The sequence below is a fragment of the Callorhinus ursinus genome, unplaced genomic scaffold (genome assembly GCF_003265705.2).
Source record: "Callorhinus ursinus isolate GAN/ISIS: 27379988/994484 unplaced genomic scaffold, GSC_fseal_2.0 scaffold38, whole genome shotgun sequence".
Taxonomy (NCBI): Eukaryota; Metazoa; Chordata; class Mammalia; order Carnivora; family Otariidae; genus Callorhinus; species Callorhinus ursinus.
Genome location: NW_027397100.1, coordinates 2,928,745 through 2,947,455, shown reverse-complemented (window position 1 = coordinate 2,947,455; position 18,711 = coordinate 2,928,745). Strand labels below are relative to the sequence as shown.

At 50.7% G+C, this 18,711-nt stretch overlaps 1 protein-coding gene across 8 annotated transcripts in view; it reads left to right on the top strand.

Annotated features, from left to right (window-relative positions):
• GDAP1L1 (ganglioside induced differentiation associated protein 1 like 1) overlaps nt 1-9,095 on the top strand; it is a 59,566-nt gene extending 50,471 nt beyond the window's left edge. For 7 of the 8 annotated variants that reach the window (XM_073880376.1, XM_073880381.1, XM_073880377.1 and 4 more), the window contains one exon: nt 7,640-9,095. In XM_073880376.1, coding sequence (XP_073736477.1) covers nt 7,640-7,983 — 344 coding nt within the window. In that variant the 3' untranslated portion in view covers nt 7,984-9,095. The remainder of the gene's footprint in view (nt 1-7,639) is intronic. The other variant, XR_003209171.2, reaches the window with a different exon arrangement.
• Nucleotides 9,096-18,711: the final 9,616 nt, after the last annotated feature.

The following is an 18,711-nucleotide window of genomic DNA, read 5'->3' as shown; positions in this document are numbered from 1 at the left end:
ACCTTCCCAAGGTCACACAGATAGAAATGGTGGAGCTTAGATTCAAACCCTGGCTCCCAGAGTCTTGAGTTTTAAGCGCGGGCTCTGCTGCTTCTTCTGTTCTGTAAAGGGGTGATAAAATGAAAGCCTACTTCACAGGGCTGTTGTGAGGCTCAGTGAGAAAGTGTGTGTAAGGGAATAAGCACATGGCCTGGCACACGGTATGGAAATGTCCCCACAAATATTAGCGGCTGATACGATCAAGGGAGGCACAGAGTGTGACCTAGATGGAAGGCAGAGTTGACGGTCCTGGAGAGCAGCTGTGGATGCTCATTCCTCATGTGATTCTAGATTGGGAGCCTCCTGACCTCAGTCTCTGTTTTGGTCCTGAGCTCTTCCAAGGGGAGGGAGCATTGTACTGCCCCATGGCAAGATGACTGGGGTTGTTCCAGATGGAGATGGTGGGCAGTACTTGTGTCCCTCCATGGCTGGGGGAGGTAGTAGAGGTCTGGGGAGGTGGCTGAGCCCCCATGGTCTCATTCACCCACTGGGGCACCTCCAAACTTCCCTGGGGGTAATGCTTATACCCTCCACTTCTCCCTTTCTGAGGCAGAGCCCAGGGTTGGGAAGTGTTATAATGTCACAGTTAGGACCCCTAGCGTGGAGCCAGATGACACTGATGTGGATTCTTGATCAGCCACCTCCTAGTTCTGTGACCTTGTAGAATTCACTTCACTTCTGTGAGCTCTTCTACAAAATGTGGATAATAATAGAATCTAATCCCCAGTATCTCGGAATGTGACTATATTTGGAGAAAGGGCCTTTAAAGAGGTAAGTAAGGGTTGTGAGGGTTCATAAAGATAATGGGTGTTGATCACTCTCCACAGTACCTGGCTAAAGGTAGAATGTTCTAGAAATAGCAGTTTCAAAATTAATTACTATTACCATTCTTCTTCATTCATTTATTGAAATATTTCTTGGACACCGACTGTGTGCCAGGTCCTGAGGATAAAATTGCAAGTAAAAACAAGACGTTGTTCTTGCTCTCATGTAGTTTTATAGTCTTGCAGAGAAGAAAGACATTAGTCAAATAATCCCATCAGTAAAAACAGAATTATAAACAGTGCTAAGTGTTAAGACTGATAGTAAAAAGAGTCAGGCAAATTTGATAAAGCTTCTCTGAAGAGGTGACGTTTCAAATGAGACCTGAGAGATATAGAAGGGCCAGCCTAGTGAAGAACCGGGAGAGGTGTGTCCTAGACTGAGGGGACACCATGGTGAGGGGATAGCTGGCAACTCTCCAGGAACTGGCTACTGTGTGGTGAGTCCTGGGAAGAGTGGCATAAGTGAGGTTGGACAGAGCCAGAGAGATGCAAGATCATAGACCTGTATTTAGAATTTAGAATAGAACCATATTTATATTTTACTTATAGTGAAAGTTTAGTCTATATTTAGAGTTTAGATTTTGTACTATGTACAATCCATCTGATGGGAAATTCTTGGAGGGCTTTGAGAAGGGGATTGTATCAGTTAGCTTTTGCTGCATAACGAATAAACTCTAAATCTGAGTCACTTAAAAGAACCTTTTATTTGTTCATGATTTGTGGTTTGGCAGTTTGGGCTGGGCTCAGCTGGGGTGCTTATCTCTGCCCCACATGCTGGTGGCGGCATCACTCATGTATTTATAGTCAGCTGGCAGTCAGTGACCTCCCTGGCATGTCTAGCGGCTGGCTGGCTGTCAGCTGGGCCAATGGGCCACATGTTGCTCATCATCCAGCAGGCTAACCCGTACTCACCCATATGGTGGTGGTTGCAGGGTTTCTGAGAGCAGCAAGGAGCAAAGCCTCAGCATGCAAACACTTTTCAAGCTTCTGTTTGTGTGGAATTTACTAGAATCCCATTAGCTAAAGCAAGTCTGGATTAAAGAGGTGAAGATTCACCTCCTGTTGGCAGAAGCAGCAAGGCCACATGCATACAGGAATAGCAGGAATGGGTGGTCATTTTCACAGTCCACCCAGGGTGAGGCGTTCCAATTTTAAGAGCACTCAGGTTACTGTGAGAATGGATTTCAAGGGAGACAGAGTGGAGGCTGTCAGGCAGCCCAGGAGGGATGGCATTGGCTTGGACCGAGGAGGTGGCAGGGGAGATGGGGAGGCATGTATGGACTCGAGAGGCATTTTGGAGACAGAATGGATTGGAAATTGCTGAGTGGTTGTATAAGGAGGGGAGAGTAAGGGAATGGAATCCAAGATGACTACTGGGTTTTGGTCTGAGCTACCGAATGGTGCCATTTCCTGATATGGACAAGGGGGGCCGAATGTTCGATCTGGGACACAGTGTGTTCAAGAGGCCTTTCAGACACCCAAGAGGGGGTTGTCAAACAAGCCATTAGGTATTCTAGTCTGCCTTGTAAAGGAGAGGTCAGAATTTGGAGAGAGATCTGTGAGTCTCCATCATATATGTGGTATTTAAAGCCATAGAACTGGGTGATTCATCTAGGGAGAGAGTGGAGGGAGACAAAACAGAGTCAGGGCTGATGTGTCCTTTTGCTGCACAGCAAACCGCCCATGAATTAGGGGCTGAAGCAGCAACAAAAACCACATTTATTATATCACACATTTTCTGCGGCTCACGACTTTTGGAGCAGGGTGGCTGGGTGGTTCTAATTTAGGGCTGCATGATGCAGGTTGCGCTCAAGCTGTTGGCTGGGGCTGCAGTCGTTTGAGCTGGAGAATCCACAGCCGAGATGGCTCGTTCTCGTGGTTCGTAACTAGAGGTCTCCATTCCCTGCTGGCTGTTGGCGGGAGGGAGGCCCCGGTTCCTCACTGCCCGCGCTTCTCAATGGGGCTGCTCCAGGGTCCTCACAACATGGCTGATGGCTGAGCACAGAGAGAGAGAGGCGGCCACAGGGCCTTTTATGACCTGTTGGAAGTCACTGTCACTTCCGCCACATTCTATTCATTGGAAGCAAGTGACAAAATACAGTCCATATTCAAGGGGAGGGAGATTGGGCTCCATCAGAAAAGTACTGAGTGGCTCCTGAGTGCATTTTAAAACTGCCACCCTTGCCCTGAGGTCCCCCCACGTCGGGGGAGGGGCATAGGAGCCAACGGAGCCCGCAGAGAGAGTCGCCAGTGCGGCCAGAGGACCCTTGTGTCAATGGGACCCAGAAAGGATTGTGTTTTAAGGAGAGAACCGTGTCCAGTGCTGCTGGGAGTCTGCATGAAGCAAGGATAGGGAAGCGTCCCCTGGATTTTGTCTTGCGGTTGCTGGTGGTGACCTTGCCAAGGGCAGTCTCACTGGAATGTGGGGGTGGGTGGCTGAAGAGCGAATGTGAGGCGAGGGATGAAGACAGCAGGTGTAGGCCCCTCTTTTGAGACGTTTAGCTGTGGAAGGAAGTAGAGAGATGGACGGAACCTGAGGAAGGATGTGGGGCGAAGAGAGGAGATACAAGAGTGTGTTTTCAGGCAGGTAGGAAGACCCCGGGGGGAAGGAGAAATCGGTGCTGTAGGACGGATGGCGTCCTTCAGGCCGGGGCCGTGTGGGAAACAGGACACCTTCACGTGGGGTCAGTTGAAGAGGACTTCATCAAGGGACTGTTTACAAATATGTGGGATGGATGCAGGGAGAGCACAAGGAAAAATGGGGTGCCCTGGCCCTGAGGTCGTGAGGGGTGGGAGTAGTTGCCGGAACCTGGACAAAGAGGCTGTGTGGAGAGGGGGACCACCTGACAGGCAACAGGCACTATGCCTTTCTGTCTGTGGATGCAGCCAGCCCACGGTGACCCGCAGAGGGGACACTGAGGGAAGCAAGACTCCCACCTCTCTCTCTCTCTCTCTCTCTCTCTCGCCCACCCTCCCACCTCCTGCCTCTGCTCCCCAGCGGCTGGACCCGACTAGAGCCCGAGGGCTGGGATCCCCCCTGGGGTTTGCGTCTGGTCATCCTCCTGGGGCGCAGGGCAGCGTGGAGAAGGGAGGAGAGCGGGTCTGGAAGGCGAAGGGAAGACGTGCAGCCTCGGACGGTGCAGAGAGCCACAGGGGGCCTGGCCTTGAGAGGGGGTGGCTCGCACCCTTCACTGCGTCAGCGGGGTGGCCGAAGGCAGGGTGCATGTGCCTGGCTTTGTAGGGTCCGTGGTCGGAGTGAAGGCTCCTGTTTTCTGAATGCAGCATGCATTCCCTGAGTGAGCACTAGGGACCAGTGTGAGGAGACGTGAAAGCTGTGCGGCTATGTCTGCAGGGCGTGCAGAAGCCAGCCTAGTCCAGAACGCGTAGAGGCCCAGGCGTGGCCGAGTGCCCTCTTGGGCTCTGTGCTCATGAATTTGAAGCCTGGCTGGTCAGTGTGTCTCCAGCACACTCAGCTGGCAGACTCAGGGAAGGTACAAGATAGGGTTTGTCCCGGGCTGGGGGCTTTTTGAAGGGCACGCACAGCTGGAGGAGAGGGGCAAACGGAAGGACGACCCGCCAGGTAGCTGCACACGTCCGCATATGTGGTGGTCGTGGCTCTCAGCATCAGCCCACAGACTGAAACACAGGCGTGGACACACTCAGACAATGACACGCGCATCCATGTTTGGGAACGTCTGTCTGCAGGCAAACAGCCCAACGGACGTGGGCATACACTGCGCTTACACATCTGGGGGTCCCACACCACACGGATGCAGGTGCCCACACGTATAAACACAGTCGCTGCATGGACTTGAGCAGGTGCACACAGGGGCGAACAGACACACCACACGTGCTACGGACACAGATCTGCGTACAGACCCGATGGAGAACGCACCTGTTGAAAGGGCCCGAGGGTGTGTGCAGATGCTTGCCGACGTGCGTGCCCATCTGCCCATGGGAAGGGGCAGTGTTCTGTAGTGGCTACAAGCACAGACTCTGGAACCACACGGCCTGGGTTCAAATCCAGACTCTGCTCTTCCACGTCCTAGCTGCGTGGCTTTGGCCAAGTTCCTTAACCTCTCTGTGCCTCAGGGTCCTCGCGTAAAGTGGGGGTAATAAGAGCACCTCCCAGACAGCACTGTTGTCAGGAGCAGGGAGGTGACGCCGCACGCTCTGGTGCATCTCCCACTTCGCAGACTGTTCCTTCCCCCGCACCTTTGCTGGTTTCCCCTTTTCCCTTACCTAAACCTTGAGTGCCCAGGGCTCAGTCCTTGGTCCTGCTCTCAAATCTGCCTGTCTCCTCCAGTCCGTCGCTGGGGACCGCGGGGGGGGGGGGGCCCGGATCCTGCCTCCTTTCACTGCCCCTCACCCCCATCCTGATCTCACCTCGCTCCGTACCTGGCAGTAACTGCTTCGTCCACCAGTCAGAGCGCTCCGGTGGCTGCACCGTCGGCTTCCTTGCCCTCCTCTGGCTTTATTGTACTTTGCAAAACCTCAAATGGTTACACCCAACTCTCCACCTCGTCAGCACCTGCGCCTGCGCCTGTGAACCCAAGCATGCCTGGAGAAGCACTCGTGCCGCCTGGTCTCACTTTGAATTCATGACCACGAGCCTTAGCTGGCTCTCCAGCTGCCCTAGGCCTCCCTCTGTCCCCTCTCCAGGTGACTGCTTAATCCCTTCTGCTTCCTCCTCAGCCTTCCACCTGCTGCCTCCAGCCCTCCCCTCACTCACTGGGGAAACCGGAGTGCTCGGACCCCACAGCGCCTCCCCCACCAGTGGCAGTGCCCGCACACACCGTGTTTTATCAGCTCTAAGAGACACTGTTGTTACAGCACAGCTTAGCATCTCCGAAATTGGAATGTTTCTCACAATCAAAGTTGAATTGGCACCACTTGTTCTCTCCGGGGTGGCTGTCTTCCACTCCCCGGCAACATAGATTGGATGAGCTACAGCACCATGCACTCCCTCGAATTACCGACAGTGAGCTGTCCTTGAACGAGCAACCTCTCCCCTTGTGTACTAGATGTCCATCCGCTCAAGCACTCCACTGTCCTCGGTAGCATCATTTCCCCCTCTCTGCTAGCTCATCCCCATCAACATGCTGGGTTCTCCCTCCCCGCTTGCAAAGACACTCTTGACCTGTCTTGCATTATTGGTGTGTCCTTGCCATCACAGCAAAACTCCTTGACAGAGTGATCCTTGCTCACAGTCTGCAGTTCCTCCCCTCCCTTTCTCTCTTGGACTCCCTCCAACCAGGCTTTCAGCGTCAGCATCCAATCCGACTGCTCTTGTCAAGGCCACTGGTCACCAAATGCCACCACAGTTCTCAGTCTCCTACCAGACCTCTCTGCAGCATTCAAACACCTCCCTTCTTCCCCCCGGGACACTTTCATCTCTCACCTCACAGGTGCTCCTTCTCATGCTCCTCTGCTGGTTTCTCCTTGCTGCCCAACATCTGAATCTCGAAGCCCCAAAGCTCAGTCCTTGGCCCTATTCTCAGATCTGTCTACGCTCACTCGCTTGCTGATATCCTCCCATCCCCATGTTGATGATGCACACTTGAACTAGGTACGTGTACCTCTGACTGCTGATTTATCATCTCCCCTTGGATATCTAATAGGCATCTTGAAAGTTATGTGTCAAGAACAAACTTTGGATTAGAGCCTTCATCACACTTTACCTCCTCGTCCTGTGAAGGCATGAGCCTCTGTGTCTTATCATGCGTCGTGTCATCTCGGGTCTTCATGCCCAGCACATACTACTAGATAAACATGTGTTGGGTGAATGAATAAATGAATAAACAAGAAGCCACAGAGTGAGAGGGATGGAGGGACTCAGGCTTTGATGGTGGAGGGCATCAGATTCAGGGCATTTCTGAGTTGAAAGGCACACCTGCTCAAAGATGCAGAAGCAAGCTTTCCAGGACAGCAGACCTCTCAGGAAGCAGAGGGGAGAGCATCCCAGGCATGAGGCCTGGCAGCGGCAAAAGCCCAGAGATGGACGTGGAGCTCCTTTGGTTTCCTACATCACGTCTTGGCTCAAAACCCTACAATTCTCCCCACTAACCATGTTCATGTCCAAACTCCTTTGTGGGGCTTCTAAGCTTTTCCCCTAATTTATCTCCATCTATTTGCCGAATCTTGACTTCTCACAAATCACTCCCTGTTCACTGGGCGCCCCAGGCAAGCCATGCCCATTTCCAGTCCCTCTGGCTGCTGTGTTGAGAACAGACTCGGGAAGTCAAGGGCAGAGGCAGGGAGATCTATCAGGTTGGAGAGGATGGTTGTTTGGACCGGGCTGGTAACCACAGAGGCAACCTCACGCTCTGGATGTGTTTGGAAGAGACGCTGATGGGAATTGCTGACACACTATACATGAGGGATGGAAGGGAGGGGACTCGACGTGGCATGGGGGCATGGGGCTTTGGCCCAAGCGACTGAAAGGGTGGGCACACGGTCACTGACATGGGGATGAGTGTGGTGGGGTTGGGGGTGACAATCAGGAATTCGGTTTTGGACATACCGGGTCTGAAGGGCATGGTGGATATCCAGGTGGAGCCTGTCAAACGGGCAGTTAGACACAGGAGTCTAGAGTTTAGACACATGTATTTGCACCTTAAGAGTCAGTTGATTTAAAGAAAAAACACTAACAGCGGTAGTGTAAGCCTTGGACAAAAGTGATGAAAGCTGTAGGGAGCGGGCGGGTGGGCAGGGGCCAGCGGGTCAGTGGCAGAGAAGGGAGCCCCCCGCCCCATCTCCTCTCCCTTCCACTCCAGGGCAAAAGTGTGAACCATGGCTCTGCGGCTGTGCCTTCACCCTCGCCGACGTTCTCCTGGGAGCTACCCTGCACCGCCTCAAGTTCCTGGGACTGTCCAAGAAGTACTGGGAAGACGGCAGCCGGCCCAACCTGCAGTCCTTCTTTGAGAGGGTCCAGAAGCGCTTGGCCTTCCGGAAGGTCCTCGGCGACATCCACACCACTCTGCTGTCGGCTGTCATCCCCAATGCGTTCCGGCTGGTCAAGCGGAAACCCCCATCTTTCTTTGGGGCGTCCTTCCTCATGGGCTCCCTGGGTGGGATGGGCTACTTTGCCTACTGGTACCTCAAGAAAAAATACATCTAGAGCCAGGCCTGGGCTTGGTACCTGTTGGTGTCTCTGTCCTGTGTGACCCCCAGCAAGCTCTCAGTAACGCACTGTCTCATGAACTTGGACAGCCACTCCCTGCCCTGTTTGGAGTAATTCTATCGTCAATGTGAAAACATTCCATAGTTTAGAGGTAGACGTTGCCAATGCCGTGAGTTGAGGCCACAGCTCTACTAAAGGAGAGAAAGAGTGAGTGTGAGAGAGAGAGAGGGAGAGAGAGAACAGAAACAAAACACGAATACCTTTTCTTTTGATTCAAGGTCTCAAGATGGAACTGGGGGGACTGGTTAGGATCTGAGGTGAGTCCCAGGCTGTTCCGGCCACCAAGGCCCAGATTCCGGGAGGTGCTGGGGGCTCCGAGGGCCTGACCCCTGGCCTCCCCTTCCCTCTTGCCCAGGGAACTCTTCCACAGGACAAAGCCAACATCAACACTGACTCTTCTAAGTGGTGCCTCCGGGTGGGGCTGGAGACGGCAGACCCCGGGGAGGCCTCTGAAGACCCGAAGGGGCTCCACTCTTCTCCTGCACATGGACTGAGACAGCACTGGCTGAAGCCAAGGCAGTGGCAGCCAATCACCAGGTCACGCCTGGGACGACCCCATGAGCACACCCTCTCGTTCCCCCTCCTGATTTGGCCAGTGTGTTTGCTTTGACACTTTACCAGAAGCTCTTGGAGGTAGCATCCATCCATCATCCTCTTCCCATCTGAGGTTGACATTTCCCACCATGGGAGGTGGCCTTTCAGCGAGAGCCATCTTGACCTTCTCTCAGAAGGTCAGTCCTGGCCTGAGTGTAGGGGCGGGTCTGGAGGTGGATGGACTAGGGTCTGTCTCTCTTTGCCTATGCCAAAGGCACCTCCTTTAATGCCCACCTTCCCCATCACTCATGGGGCTCCCCCTGTGCCCCAACATGCCATGTGGAGGAGGAGGGGTGCCTGCATCCCTGCTGCCCTCCCTGGTCATGTCTCACTTTCCTGTGCCTTTTGCATGTTGGGAGAGGGTCTGGGTGTCACTGCCGCTCATGCTTAGAAACCACTGAAAGCCCCCAATAAAGCATTCAGGAGGAGCAGTTGCTTTTCATTTCTAAACCTGTGTTGTCCATCCATCTCTCATTTCCAGAGTCTGGGGCCGGAGATGCAGAGACACGAGGTTCAGACTCAGTGCTTTGCAAGAGCAAACAAGAGTTGAGTCCAGGGCTTAGGTTGCTGGTTGTGGGGATGGCTTCTGGATGGATTGTGCAATGCTCTGACCTTGGCCTAAACCCACCTCATTTGGACACAGGGCTTCCCAGGTTATAAAGCATGCTCACAAGCATCTGCTCATATTAACATGAATGTGGTCCTTCGGGGTACACCCAAGGCACATGCCCCGCAGTCCCCCAGAGGGAAAAATGGGCTAAGATGTCTAAAGAACATTAAGCCAGGGACATAACTTATAGAACATAAAGCATAGTTTATTGACTTTGCAAATGCCCATTTTGTTGTTGTTGTTGTTCATCAAGATGAAAAGAAAAAAAAATAGCCAGAGCCCAGACAGGGAAAGCATGGAACATGAGAGCAGAGTCAACATCTGGCACTGCTCCCCCCTTAGGCTACTCAAACATGCATGCAGACTCTCCACTCATAATTAAACTCCACTCAAGAACAAAAACATCATGCTTCATCCCAGTGGGGTTGACTGGTCTGCTCTCACCCTCTCTCCAAAATGAGATTCACAAAGCCTCATCAGTAACACCATTCTGGATGATGTTGGATTCTCTTCTTGTTCCTCTATTTCTAGAGGTCACAGGCACTCCTCAGTATGCTGTAACCTACAGATTAAAACATCAGTTTAGCCAACACTGGCATTCCTTATGCACAATGTATACACACACATAACAAGCAAGGAAGGAAATCCACATAGCTGCCAGAGTCCTCATTTCTGTAACTGATCCCAAGGCCGTTGTTGATATTGATAATTTCTCTTTTCCCCACTAGCTATTCTAAATTCTCTTTGTCCTCAACCAACATCTCATGGTTGGGGTATTTTATCTGGTGAAAGGACTTAGACTTTGGTGGTCCTTGGGCTGCTGTGGTCTTCCATTAATCTTTTACTATTTGCTGTGGAAATACTGTGGGGCACCCCTGAGAATCCTCTACTTCCTAACAGAGTGTCCCATGCCACCATTGCAGCAGCAAGCCCATTTACCCTCGGTGATCGGGACTAATCACCGTGGTCTGTAGAGGAAACTTTTTTGTCTGTAGTTTCAATGGTATGAGGAGATCAAAATGGCCAAATGGCAAACTCAACTTCTGCTAATTCAGCTGAGCCATTGAAGTATTCCCCAACAGAAGCATTCCTTCCTTGGGAACTATAATCTCTAAACCATCAAAGTCCAAAGATTCAGGGATAGGAAGTAACATTTTTGTGAATAGATTATTATGTGCAATAGTGAGAGCTAGTCTCCCATTTCCACCTCAGCACTGCTGGATCGATGTTTTCTGGGTGTGGAAGAAACAGCACTATGGTTTGTACAAAGTATATATTGCATCCTGTAGGACATCACCCCAACATTGCAGCATCTCTTGGCTGGTGCTATAATGTTCTATAAGCCTAGCTGCTTCTAGATAACAGACATGGTAAGACCAGAAATTTCCATAGGTATAATTACACTGCTGCATTCTTTATGCTGTGATATCAACTCCTTGGTCAGAAGCAATTTTGTATGGAACACCAAGACTGGAACCAAAGTGTCCATGGGCGTGGTGGTCAAAGAAGGCAAATCTATATAGAGAATATATAAATTGCTACCTTCGTCATGATGGAAGGGGTCAGTGTACTATATCTGCCACGAGGTGGCTAGTTCCTACAGGGAATGGTGCCATATCAGGTATTCTGGGCAAGTTGGGCACTCGATTCTGATATTAGCTAAATCAGTCTTGCTGAGAGGAAGTCCATGTTGTTGTGTCCACCTAGAACCTCTACCTCCATTACCATGGCCATTTTGTATTTGAGCCTATCGAGCAAGCACTAGGGTGGCTGGGGGAGGGGAATGACTTATACCTACAGAACAAGTCGTGGTGTCCATCTATTTGTTGAGAGTCTCTTCTACAGTGAGTACTTTTGGCAGGGATATCCGCATAGAATACAAACATCCTCTCTTTCCGTGCCCCTTGTTATAGATCTAGCCACAGTATTTCTCTCACAGATGTCCTCATTACCAATCTTCCATTCTCGTTCTTGATCACCCAGCTAAACACCCCATCCCATGAATATGTGTAGATCCATATTTTTGGACTTTTGTCTCCATCTTGATACAGTGGACAACCCCACGTACTGCTTGAAGCCCTGTTCGCCGAGAGGATTTTCCTTCTCCCACGTTTTTGAGGCCAGGCTCGTGGTGCTGTGACCATCCACTTCCAGTTGGCACCAGGACTGAGGTTCTTCTTCTTCCATCATTTGATCATAGGGCGTGCGTCACAAGACCTTAGATGTCGGGTGAGGAAGAGGTGGCAATGTGGCAGGAATAGCCGACATAGTCTGAAAGTTTCACTTCCACTTGATAGAACACTGCTGAACATTGGGTTTGTGACGGGCAGCTCAGGTCACCTCGTCATTGGGTGTCTCATGGTCAGGTGTTCAGGCTCTACCAGGGCGCAGTAGCAGACCAGAAACTAGTTTTCAAAAGGATGATTGTGATTTGCAGAAGAGGACATGACTTGGTTCCAAGTGCTAGGGGTGTGCACTGAGATTTTCCTACTAGGGCTGGCTGGAGGTTCCATACACCATGTCTAAATCACAGACAACTTAAACACCATTGGATCTGCTGGAACATAAGACTCGACGGGCAGAGCATCTTGCACTGCAGCCTGAGTCTGCTTTGGGATCCATCCAAACCCAGCAGTCTTATGCATTACTCAGCAAATGGTCTGGAGCAGCACACACAGATGTGCGTACATTGCCTCTCAAATCCAAAGGGGGCCACCAATTGCAGTGCTTTGATCTTAGTGGTGGGTGTAGCAACTTGTCTTTCACTTAGAGGGGATAGCCTGACATTTCCTAACCCCTGGGTCCCTACAAATTTCACCATGGTTAGAGGCCCCTGAATGTTTTGGGGGGTTAGATCCCACCCTCTGGTGTGCGTGGGTCTTACTAAGGCATCTGGTGCACTTGCTATTTCCTGTGCCCTGGGTATAGCCCGATGTCATCAATGTCGTGCATTGGTGTTCTGTTATACAGATCAAAGGTCTCTACAGATCAAATTATGACGGAGAACAAAAAGGCTGACATAGCCCCACATTAAGAAACTGCTGCCCTACCAAGTAAAAGCAAATGGCTTTTGGTGGTCCTGACTAAATGATACAGAGAACAACATTTTACAGACCAGAGGTTGAATTCAAAGAGCCAGACACTGGGTTTATTTGCTTTAGTAAAGAAACCACATCTGGAAAAGCAGCGGTTTGAGTCATCACCTGATGGAGTTCACAATAAGACATTCTCCAGGAGCCACCCACTGTCCCGTGTGGAAACTAGTCTAGTGTGTGGATGCGGTGGCGAGTTCTAGGAGCTTTCCCCTGATCTACCCCAGTAGCCCTTCTACCTAAATAGGGAGATAGAAATGTCGGGATGGGCTCAACACACAACTTTGGCCCAAGAGCTAAGTGGAGGCTTAGCTTGGGTTACTGGGGACGGGAGAAGAGGGTGACTGACCAGAAGGAGGAGGTGGAGGTCTGTCTGGCTCTGCTGAGACTCTGAGGTGACCGCCCAAGACAAGAGAAGCCATCTCAGTTTGGAGACAGGGAGGGTCTTCGGCTGTTAGAAGAGCTGGCAACTCTGCTCAGAACCTGCAGAGAGCCAAAGCCCAGCCAAGCCGTGTCTCCACCAAACGCCTAACACGCCCGTGCTTTTCCCAGGGCACCTGCCTGGGGAGCAAGGAAGTCAGGCCTGGAGAAGTGGGAGTAAGGAGGAGAAGGAGTAGGGCAGGCAGGGAATGCAGAGCTGCTCTGGTGCATACCAAGCAGTTTTTAACGTGAGGGGAAAAGCATCAAGGACTCAGGAGCATGGACGTTCAGTGTTCTCCCATTCACGAGGTGAGTGGTAGAGACTGGCCTGGAATCTGTTTCCTGCCTTTGTTCAGGGACCCAGACTCCTTCCATACTGTTGCCCCACCTTCCTCTGGGACATTGTCCTCATCTGCAGGGCCTGTGATGCCTAGGTTTTATCTGATCAGAAAGGAAAGGGGATGGAAGGGCACATGTCCAGGAGTTTAAGCCCTACACTTGGGAGAGGGTCATATCACTTCCACTCACATTCCATGGGTAGGAATTTAATGGCCGGGCCTTGCCCTGCTGCAAAGGGGCTTGGCAGTGTCATCTGGTTGGGCAGCCTATGGCTAAGGAAGGAGAGAACAGATGCTGGTTGACAGCTAGCAGCTCTAACACAAGGAATAACTGAATGAGAAGAGGCACAGGCAGACGGCTGGAGAGAATCACAGACTCAAAGTCTGGGCTGGAAGATGCCATGAATCTCCACCCACTTGTTCCACGTATGGAGAAACTGAGGCCCTAGATAGACTGCTGTCTGGTTTGGTCAGGATCCCACTATGAGTGAGTTAGAGCCGAGAGTCCTTTCCCTGGTCCCATTCTGTCTCTTGAAATGTCAGGGGGAGAACCTAGGGTGGAGGACAAGAAGAGTCAACATGTAAACCTTTGCTCAGAAGCCATCAGTTGCTGAGCCTTCGAGGAGGTACCCTGGAGGGATGGAGGGATGAAGCTTAAGACCTACACTTGGGAGAGGGTCATATCACTTCCACTCACATTCCATGGGTAGGAATTTAATGGCCGGGCCTTGCCCTGCTGCAAAGGGGCTTGGCAATGTCGTTCTTGATCACCCAGCTAAACACCCCATCCCATGAATATGTGTAGATCCGTATTTTTGGACTTTTGTCTCCAAAATGTGGGGCTATCAGAGTTCGGTCACCACCACCACCCCCTGGACTGTGAGAAGGGGCGTCCCCAAAGTTTCCACTGTCACAAAAAGCCTGTGGTGGGGAGGACAGTAAGGTCATGTTTTCTTCAGCTCACCAGCTCTTCACTACCAAAGTCACAGAATCACTTGTCCAGGTCACTCCAGCATATCCCCAAACACCTGTTTGGTCCTCCCCTTGCAACCTGGGCCCACAGTGGCTGAAGGCCTCAGTTTTCCCATCTCTAAAATAGAGCTGATAATACTGATAGCTATCATCCAGTGAACACTAACTATGCCCTAGGAAATCCACATAAATTATTCCTAACTCTGCAAAACATCGATTTTTATGTTTCACTGATGAAGAGACAGAGGTTCAGGGAGTTAAGTACCCAAGGTACAAGGGGTAGATTGGGTTACTAGATTCCCTCACAGGATGACACATCCACAGCCCTTCCCGTGTGACTCTGGAGCAGGTCCCACTGTGGGTGGAGCTCGTTCCCTGTGCCACGGATGCTGGGCTTGCCCCTGTGACCACCTCGGGCCAGTGGAATGTTAGTGGAAGGACGGGACGCAAGCAGAGGCTTTAATATACTGCTCTGTTTGTCTCAGCCTTCACGTCCCCGTGCTTGTCATAAGAGCACATCCCAGGTAGTTGCTGGCCTTTTCGTCTGGGCCCAGAATGAAAGTAGAATGGACCTGTGGCCTGGAGCAGAGCTCATGCATTCAGGCTGGCCCATGTCAGTGGGTTGCAGTGACCTGTGAGCATCTGTGGTCAGAAGCCATCATGTTGGGGGAGGTTTGTTACCAAGCATTATTACAGCAAGAGTTGACGAATACAGTGGCAGAGCCGGGATTGGAAGCCAAATGCCTTAGAAGCCAAAGGTCTTCCTGTTTTCTCTAGGGCCTAGGTCATTGGGAATTATAGTTGAGATCACATAATAAAAATGTCAGGCACCAGATTAAAAAATTCAGAGCAAATGCTCTGTTGTTATTCATTGTATTCAATGTTGCATTTTCAAGGGTACATTGATGACACCGAATCATTTTAGGGTTACTGGGGACATGTAGGAGTTACAGTGCCCGGGCTTCTGAGAGAGACATTCACTAGGCAGAGGTGAATCTCTTCAGTAATGAGCAGCCCTCAAAGGGGCCTGATATTTTAAAACTTATAAAATATTTTCTTATAAAAAAAAAAAACTTATAAAACATCTTCTTATAAAAAAAAATATCTTCTTTATAAAAACTTATAAAATATCCATGATTTCATTACACCAATCAAAGACTAGGGAGGTAGGGAAAAAAAGTATTATCCCCACCTCATAAATGAGTAACAAGCCCAGAGGGGCTAAGTGACTTGCCTAAGATCACACAGCTGAGGCGTGGACAGATAGGATTTGAATGTAGTCTGCTTGCTCCAATCCAAAGCTTCTAACAACTCCTGATGAGAGTCACCCACTTGCGCCCGCATTGGTCCTCAGGAGCATGGGCATATCTGGCAGACACAGAATGCTCAGGAAATGCAAGCAGAAGTCAAAAAGGAATGGAAGGAGGGGGCCATGGGCAATGAACGACAGCAGCCTGTTTGGGCAGGGCTGGAACAACTTTGCTCCAGAAACTAAGATGCTAATCAGGGGTGGCTCCCAGGCTTCTCCACCTATTTATCTCCTAAGCACTCAGACATCTCAGGCACACATACCCCCCCCCCCCGCCCCCAGGCAGCCACACCCTGGCAGAGAAGACCAGCAAAGTGGCAGGGCTCCCTGATAAGGCCTCCAGCCCAGTTCCCAAAAATAAGCCACCTGGAAACCCGGGTCAGCCAGATTTTAGCTTGCCTGTGCGTGGAAGCACCTCAAACAGGGAGACCTACTTTACCTTGTCCCCAAACCCCACAGATAAACAGATGCCCTTCCTTTCGACTCTCCTGGAGAACACCTCTCTTGCTTTCCCTCAACCCCCCAGGCAACCTTGAAAGCAGACTGCAGACTCTCAGAGACTCCATTCCCACACTAGGTCACCGGCACATGGCCTTCTACATTCATTATCTGTATATTTTAATTACTTCTGAATTGATCAAAATTAAAACACTGATGTGTATGGGGTTTCTTTCTCCTGACTGTAAAGTAAGTCAGGATGACGATGGTGCAGGAGAGACTCTCTGTGCGCTTGAAGTCGTTTGTCCATACTTCTCACATACTAGGTCCTGTTCTAAGCACTTTGCAAGCATCAATTCATTTAATTCTCACAACTACCCTATGAAGTGGGTACTTCTATCATCCCCATTTTACAGATGAGGAAATTGAGGCCAGAGGTTAAGGAACCTGTTCAAGGTCACAAAGCCAGTGTGTGTGTGTGTGTGTGTGTGTGTGTCTGTGTGTGTGTGGCAGAGCCAGGATTTGAACCCAGGCAGTCTGGCCAGAGTCCATGTTAACCTCCTTCCTCCTTTGCTCTTCTAAGTGTTTTCTGCAAACCATTTCTGCCTGAGCTGTGGCAGGTCAGGGTAGGTTGGGGGCACATCCCACATTAGATATTCAGCACAGTTTAGAGTTGCTCCATTCATCGCCTGCACCCAGCTAGATGAACCCCCTGAGGGCACTGTGTCTCTCCGAATGAACAGTGTGTCTCACATGGTGCCTGGTTCCTTCAGCGTGCCTGGAAAAAGGGAGCCGTGAATGTTGAAGGAGGTGAGGTAGCAGCATCCCGACTTTACGCTTCAGGAACAGAGGCTCAGACAGACTGATGTGACCGAGGGCACACAGTTGTAAGTTCTGGTCAGTGGGCATCCAAGTCTTCCTGCCTCCAGATTCCACGCTAAATACAACAGCACTGATTCTTTGTAGTGAGTGTATTATATTCCTAATACAGTTACTATAATTTGTTTAGACTGACTGGCATCAGTAAACAAATCTTGACAACTTTTCACTATTCCAAGGAGCTGCAATAAAGTCTTTTGACTTCTGTTTGCCCACTTCCACAAGCATTTCCACAGCCCGCAGCCCTAGACTGAGATCGTTGGGTCCGCACAGTTTAAGTCTGGACACTACTAGGTTACCTTCTAAACACACGGTCCCAATTTACCATCTCCTGTCTCCCCAAGCGATGAGTGCCTGCTTTCTGCACTGCGTGTGTTTAACTTTAAAAACTCATCAGAGACTGTATGAGGGGTTTCTAGGACAAGTTCTGAAGGTGACTACAATGCACAGGATTTCACTTAACAGAACCTCCCTTCTCCCAGATAGGTGTCAAAAATGGCTTTGAGTGTGGAGACTTTTTTTTAAGTCTTCAGCAGCTTAGCCCTATGGGAATGAGGCTCAGCTCCCAGTGTCCAGTAAATCCAGTGAACGCCTGCCATCAGGTCTGAGCTGCATTAGGCTATTAATGCAGAGTTAAAGGGGGGTGGGGTGGTGATAAAGGACACCCAGAGGTAGGCTCCTCCGTCACTCACTAGAAAACCAGTTGCCACTTCAGCTCTGAGCAGGAGTTTCTTTTCATGTTGTTGCCTAAAATAGGAGTCATAACCAGCTTGGGAAGCTTCACCCAGCAGAATAGAGAAACAGAATAGGCCAGAAGAGTTGGTGAGATTACTCAGTCCACTCCTGTCATTTATTGATAAGGAAATCGAGAGCCAGAGATGGTGAGTGACGAATTGAAAGTCACACAGAAAAGCAGCACAAGCAGTGGCAGAATCCAGCTCACAGTCAGGTAGCCTGACTTCTAGCTCACAGCAGGTCCCATCCGTCACCTCCGCCGATGGTCTTTCTTTAAGTCTACCTTTCTTCATGCTCTGTTGCTCTTGAAAAGGGGAGGGATGGTAGGTTTCTTGAGAAGGGATGTCTGGATAAAACTCACCATAGCCCATCTTCGTGCCTTTGTGCATCCTGTTCTCACTTCCTGGGATTCCCTTCTCTGCCTAACTGGTTATGTTCTGTGAAAATACCTCCTCACTCCCCAGGGCAGCCGGTTGTTCCCTGTGCTTTGGACCCAGGCCCTGACCTTGCCCCAGCACTCAGAACACTGGATGGTGCTCTCTGGCTCCTTCTGTGTCCTCTCCACAAGACTGACAATTCCTTGAACGCACAGATGGATCAAATGCTTCTCCGCAACCCCAGCACACACCCGAAGCTCCTCCGAGGGCATGGACTTTGGACCACAAACACTAGCGGGGAGGGAGTTTAGCCTACCCCATCAGCTCCTGGCTCACAGCATGAACTTGGGAAGTTTGGTGCCCGTGAAGGAATGCGCGCAGGGAAGTTTTGCAGTATGAGGAGCTTCTAATCCTGGAGCTGTGGAGTTTTCGACACACACTGCCTGGCGGTGCCAAGGAGGTTAGGCTGACAAATGAGTGGGCACGAAAAGGCACAGAAAGCCCTCACATGTGTCTAGGCCTCCAGGGCACAGAGCACTCTCCCAGCCGAGCCCATAGGAGTGAACTTTGTAACTGCTCTCCAGCAGGACTTCCGTGAAGCTCAGCTCTTCTCCTTCTGCCAGGAAAACTCCCAAATCTGGTTGATCCAGACCTCGGGACTCGCAGACACGGATATGGCACAGAGGGAAGGAGTCAATCAAGCTAGGAAATATGTGACTGAACATAAACCGAACTTAGTTTGTAGGATTTAGGAGGAAACAAAAAGAGTAAGTACGGTCATGAAATACCCTACATGGCGAGTAGCTCAAGTAAGAACTACACCATTCTCCTCAAGTAGGCTGAGCTCTCCTGGTTCTGGGCTTTCTTAAGGGTTTTAGAAAAGAACACACGAGACATGGAA